Genomic DNA, 6,524 nt, shown 5'->3' with positions numbered 1-6,524 from the left:
AACGTTAACACTCGGTTATATGTTTGAAATAAAATTTATGAAAACATTATTTCCAATCTCCTTCAGTTGTATTAAAGTGCTGTTTTTTTTATCTTGATGCATAAACAACGTTTTTCATAAACACGCAATTGAAGTGTCCTAAGGTAGTTTTAAAGGGTAGTATTTGTGACAATATAGTGTAGAGCATAGATCGTAGCCTTGGATGCTGCTCCATTGTAAATTCCACTGCTCACCTAGTTCGTGGTTAGTTGCAGCTAAAATCGTATTTATTGTAGCTTTGCGCTATACGTTTGAAACAACACAAATTACTACTATTACAGGGTTGTAGCTCAAACACATTTTTTAAGCATAAAGAAAGGGCTTCAATCCCTCCAACGAAAGTAAAGTACCTTCGATAGTGCATGTAAAAAAAAACTGTTATTAAATTAATACCACACACATAACGCATAGAGTCATTTCATCAGAGTCGTTATTAACTCACTGTACGTCAGTATTGCGTCTTAACTGTTCACACGAAAATATAAACACATAGTTAAGAATGATATTTTGACAAAAGTTTATATACAGAAACAGTAAAAAGGTAAGACAATATGGTGAACTCTTCCGTGCCAAACAACAAGGTGAATCATATTGCATGGAGAGTTTACTTGCCTGACTTACCCATTTTACTATTGAAAATATTTTGTATATAAACGATGTTCAAAATATCGTCTGTGAATATAACTAATATTAGGATTGACATGTATGTTGTGATGCAGTAAGTTTGTTTGTTTGTTCGTTTGATTTCAACGCCCTTTTTCAACAGTCGGAGTCATATGAGGCGGGCAGTTCACCTAACCATCGTTCCTGGGAAGTACCAGTATACTAGACTCCCATCCTCCGTAAGCAACTGCATACTTTCTCACACAATGAGACATAGTCGGTAGCTGGGGCTCGAACCTACGGTCCTCTATCAATGAGAGGTTACAGTGGTTTGAAGTCAGCGACCTTAACCACTCGCCCAAGGAGGCAGGTCACAGTAGATAAATATAATGGAGCGTCCTTTATCACTAACAAAGTAGAAGACAATCAAAATATTGGTAAAATTATGTCTGTTAGATAATTTTAAGAGAAGTTCCTTGGACAGTTCACCCACTTCATTACAAACAATTTTATTCTTAATTTGTTTGATAATTTCTTTGGAGCCTTATTTTCTGCAATGGTCTTGTTAGAATGAATGTAGGCGCTTACAAAACCAACACAAAAAACAAAAGCTATGACAGATATTATCTCACAACAGACCTTGGACGAACTCTTCTAAAATCACAAACTGAAATTTTAATTATCAAGAAATGTAATTGATTAAGTGTTTCTTTAAAATTATTTGGCTGTACTTTTAGCGATAGACGCGCTACATTCATTCTAACAAGACTGCGCCCTCGTGATATAATTCCTTTGCATCTGAATTGCAAACAATGATTTATTCAGCGACAAATCACTGGATGAGATATATTATTTCTTAAAAAGGTTAGCGACTCTGATGAAATGACTCCATGTGTTATGTGTGTGGTATGAATTTAATAGCAGCTTTTTACATGTAGTACCGCAGGTACTTTACTTTCGTTCGAGGGATTGAAGCCCTTTCTTTATGCTTGAAAAGTGGTTTGAACTACAACCCTGTAGTAGTAGTAATTTGTGTTGTTTCAAACGTATAGCGCAAAGCTACAATAAATACCATTTTAGCTGCAACTAACCACGAACTAGGTGAGCAGTGGAATTTACAATGGAGCAGCATCCAAGGCTACGATCTATGCACTACACTACTAGTATATTGTCACAAATACTGCCCTTTAAAACTACCTTAGGGACACTGATTCAATTGCGTGTTTATGAAAAACGTTGTTTATGCATCAAGATAAAAAAAAAACCACTTCAACACAACTGAAGGAGATTGGAAATAACTTTTTTCATAAATTTTACTTCAAACATATATCAGAGTTTTAACGTTTATTCTAGCATACAACTGCTGTTATTGTCACTTTTCGGGGGTGTTTTAACAGGAGAGAAAACGTGTGTTAACAGAGAGATTCTCGCGCTCACGTGCTGTTATAACACCTTTTTCTATATGCACGTTCCATGGCAGAGCGTAAACGCATTACCTGATTAAAGCCTGAAAACGGATAATTCAAAATGAAATGATGTCAACGTGACAAAACAACGTAGACTTTACCGCGCATTTCATGGAAATTCAATGACGTTGAGGAACAATATATTCATTTTAACGGGTTTTATGCTAGAATAGCGTTAGCGCATATTCCTTTCGTGTTATAACATCTTCAGAATCCCGTGGGATTACGGGCTCAGGTACCAACCAATCGCATCCCTCGGATTTCTGCAGATGTTATAACACGAAAAAACATGCGTTATCCCTACAAAGATGTTTGATAACACGCGCTCTGGAAAAACCGTTAAGTACACAAAATAATTTTTTGTGTTATGAAACGCCAAACAGGACTTTAATACTTTCATGATAGCCATTCGGAAGTGGTACGTGGTACATTCGGTAGTGGTATGTTGTCACTCGGCAGTGGTATGTTGTCATTCAGCAGTGGTACGTTGTCACTAGGCAGTGGTACGTTGTCATTTGGTAGTAGTTCGTTGTCATTCGGAAGTGGTACGTTGTCATTCGGCAGTGGTACGTTGTCATTCGGCAGTGGTACGTTGTCACTAGGCAGTGGTACGTTGTCATTCGGTAGTGGTATGTTGTCACTAGGCAGTGGTATGTTGTCATTCAGCAGTGGTACGTTGTCACTAGGCAGTGGTACGTTGTCATTTGGTAGTAGTTCGTTGTCATTCGGAAGTGGTACGTTGTCATTCGGCAGTGGTACGTTGTCATTCAGCAGTGGTACGTTGTCACTAGGCAGTGGTACGTTGTCATTCGGTAGTGGTATGTTGTCACTAGGCAGTGGTACGTTGTCATTCGGTAGTGGTATGTTGTCACTAGGCAGTGGTACGTTGTCATTCAGCAGTGGTACGTTGTCACTAGGCAGTGGTACGTTGTCATTCAGCAGTGGTACGTTGTCACTAGGCAGTGGTACGTTGTCATTCGGAAGTGGTAAGTGGTACATTGGGTAGTAGTACATTGTCATTTGGCAGTGGTATGTTGTCATTCAGCAGTGGTACGTGGTCACTAGGCAGTGGTACGTTGTCATTTGGTAGTAGTTCGTTGTCATTCGGAAGTGGTACGTTGTCATTCGGCAGTGGTACGTTGTCATTCAGCAGTGGTACGTTGTCACTAGGCAGTGGTACGTTGTCATTCTGTAGTGGTATGTTGTCACTAGGCAGTGGTACGTTGTCATTCGGTAGTGGTATGTTGTCACTAGGCAGTGGTACGTTGTCATTCAGCAGTGGTACGTTGTCACTAGGCAGTGGTACGTTGTCATTCAGCAGTGGTACGTTGTCACTAGGCAGTGGTACGTTGTCATTCGGAAGTGGTAAGTGGTACATTCGGTAGTAGTACATTGTCATTTGGCAGTGGTATGTTGTCATTCAGCAGTGGTACGTTGTCACTAGGCAGTGGTACGTTGTCATTTAGTAGTAGTTCGTTGTCATTCGGAAGTGGTACGTTGTCATTCGGCAGTGGTACGTTGTCATTCAGCAGTGGTACGTTGTCACTAGGCAGTGGTACGTTGTCTTTCGGTAGTGGTATGTTGTCACTAGGCAGTGGTACGTTGTCATTCGGTAGTGGTATGTTGTCACTAGGCAGTGGTACGTTGTCATTCAGCAGTGGTACGTTGTCACTAGGCAGTGGTACGTTGTCATTCAGCAGTGGTACGTTGTCACTAGGCAGTGGTACATTGTCATTCGGAAGTGGTAAGTGGTACATTGGGTAGTAGTACATTGTCATTTGGCAGTGGTATGTTGTCATTCATCAGTGGTACGTTGTCACTAGGCAGTGGTACGTTGTCATTTGGTAGTAGTTCGTTGTCATTCGGAAGTGGTAGGTTGTCATTCGGCAGTGGTACGTTGTCATTCAGCAGTGATACGTTGTCACTAGGCAGTGGTACGTTGTCATTCGGTAGTGGTATGTTGTCACTAGGCAGTGGTACGTTGTCATTCGGTAGTGGTATGTTGTCACTAGGCAGTGGTACGTTGTCATTCAGCAGTGGTACGTTGTCACTAGGCATTGGTACGTTGTCATTCAGCAGTGGTACGTTGTCACTAGGCAGTGGTACGTTGTCATTCGGAAGTGGTAAGTGGTACATTCGGTAGTAGTACATTGTCATTCGGCAGTGGTACGTTGTCATTCAGCTGTGGTATGTTGTAATTCGGCAGTGGTATGTTGTCAAACGGCAGTGGTACGTTGATACAGTCGGTAGTGGTACGTTGTCAGTTGGTAGTGGTATGTTATTATCATTGCATGTGTTTCACTTAAGATCTACAAATTGTCAAGTGCCTTTCTAATATTCAGCCAATTCGAAGCAAGGTGAACTTTTCGTAAATATGGCCATTCTTTTTGATCATTTGGCAATTTTTGTCAGTAAGGAAATATTAACGTCAATCTAGGTCTCATGGAATTAGACAAACTGGTAATGAAAAACGTAAATCTAACATGAATATATTTGTAGTAGACTTCAGTTTAATTCTTAGACTTGGTAGACACTTTATGTTTTCTACTTTCACCTCTACATGTCCAGTCTCTCAAAAACCTAAGAATAGAAAGTGGACAAGTTCGTTATTCAAAGAAAACGTTTTTAAACTGTAGCACATCTAATTCAAAGTTACACACAACAAATTCTCTGTCCACACAAAATTTCAATAAAGTATTCACTAGTAGCTTTATGAAAAAAACATACCATGTGGACCTGTGACAGAGTTTGTAAACACTCCCATTTTCATTGAACAAGATTTACTTCAGGTTTGAGAAAGAAATTTTCCCAGACAAATAATAGGTATTCTATAAAAATAAGTTTACACCTTGTGGCAAATTTGTTTTTATATATTTGTATATTGTTATGACAGAGATTTTATGTTGAGCCTTTCTCTGTATACGCAGACAGACATTATTGCTGCATTAAGCCATATATCATTCTATCTGGAAGATATTTTTAATATAAACAATCTTTTTTGCCCATATGGTGGACACAACTTATCAAAGGGAGCTTCAATTAAATAAAACTTGTAATTCTTCTTTTTTCTTTTATTTACATCTTTATGTATATAACAGCTTTATCATTATGCATACCAAAGTTTGGACAAGAGATTATTTTAGTTTTAGTACTGTAATTTTCTCCCGTTCAAACTGCAATTTACCAAGAACAACACCTTATAGGAATATATTTTTCAATTACTTTGGTCTGCCACGGCATGTAGTAATATTGAGGAACTGCCTTCATTGTGCAACTTTTTGTCAAGTGGCTGGTAGCTTAATTGCAAATAAGCAGATGGTCAGTAATTTTTCCTAAAAAAACCCAGATGGTTTGAAACTTAGCACCTGCAAAACAAGATGGTTGGTAACTTGCTATCAGCAGTAAGATGGTTGGTAACTTGCTATCAACAGAAAGATGGTTGGTATCTTGTCATCAGGGAAACAGATGGTCAGATCTCGCTGCCACAAGAAAAGATGGTAGAAAACTTTTCAGCATCAGAACAGACTGCAGATGTCATTACAAATGTTAATAGCTAGGAGATTTTTTTTTGTTTGGTTTAACATCGTATCAACACAATTATATGTCATATGGCGACTTTCAAGCTTTGACGGCACCTGGGTATAGAACCACCGACCTGCAAGCCAGCTGGATGGCTTCTAAACATGAAGAATTCAACGCCCTTTGTGAGGCTCAAACCCACATTGGTGAGGTGCAAGTGATTTTAAGTCAGCGACCTTAACCACTCAGCCATGAAGGCCCCCTGATAGCTAGAACATATAACTAAAGTTTGTCAGGCCAGAGGAAGATAACAATTTCAAGTACAGACAATTTATTATAAACAAAAGTGCTTAAAACATGCTTGTAAAAATATCTATATAAATGTAAGTGTATAAACAGGACTAAAACAAAATTATTCTATCATACAAGTTAGTCAAAAGAAGATTACGAATATGCAAATCAAACATTCCATTTCTTTGTCATAAAGCATCACACATACCCATGTTAAGTGAATGATATTTATTGAAAAATATTAAACAATAAAAATGACTTCTAAAATATATAATTGGGCGGGGATATAAGAAGGACATCAACTGAGTTCTTGACTTTATTGCACAAGTTAAATCAAGGGATGTAGTCCTACTGTTTTATTCAATATATTCATTACTAGCATAATAATTTAAATTATATTTGATTTATCACATATAAAATCAAAAAGATCAAAATCAACACTAATGTTGACACTACAAACAACCTGGTAGTAACTGGCCTGCTTAAATAACGTTAAACATAACAATAATTTCCTATCAAATTGTCCCAATCAGTGAGTACATTTTGTATACAATTCTGGTATTATTAAAAAGTTTGTTAATAAGATACCTTATAATTTTTCTAACA

General features: G+C 38.0%; 2 protein-coding genes across 2 annotated transcripts; both read right to left on the bottom strand.

Annotated features, from left to right (window-relative positions):
• Nucleotides 1–2,504: 2,504 nt before the first annotated feature.
• On the bottom strand, nucleotides 2,505–3,128 carry LOC128555894 (circumsporozoite protein-like). The gene has a single exon (XM_053539696.1). It carries the CDS (start codon nucleotides 3,126–3,128, stop codon nucleotides 2,505–2,507), a length of 624 nt encoding a protein of 207 aa, XP_053395671.1.
• Nucleotides 3,129–3,460: 332 nt separating this feature from the next.
• LOC128555893 (beta-taxilin-like) lies at nucleotides 3,461–3,886 on the bottom strand. Its single transcript, XM_053539695.1, has one exon. The coding sequence runs from the start codon at nucleotides 3,884–3,886 to the stop codon at nucleotides 3,461–3,463; it is 426 nt and encodes a 141-aa protein (XP_053395670.1).
• Nucleotides 3,887–6,524: the final 2,638 nt, after the last annotated feature.

Source organism: Mercenaria mercenaria, chromosome 3 (assembly GCF_021730395.1).
Source record: "Mercenaria mercenaria strain notata chromosome 3, MADL_Memer_1, whole genome shotgun sequence".
NCBI classification, from domain to species: domain Eukaryota; kingdom Metazoa; phylum Mollusca; class Bivalvia; order Venerida; family Veneridae; genus Mercenaria; species Mercenaria mercenaria.
Note: the sequence above shows the minus strand (reverse complement) of the source record. Positions and strands in the feature narration are given on the sequence as shown.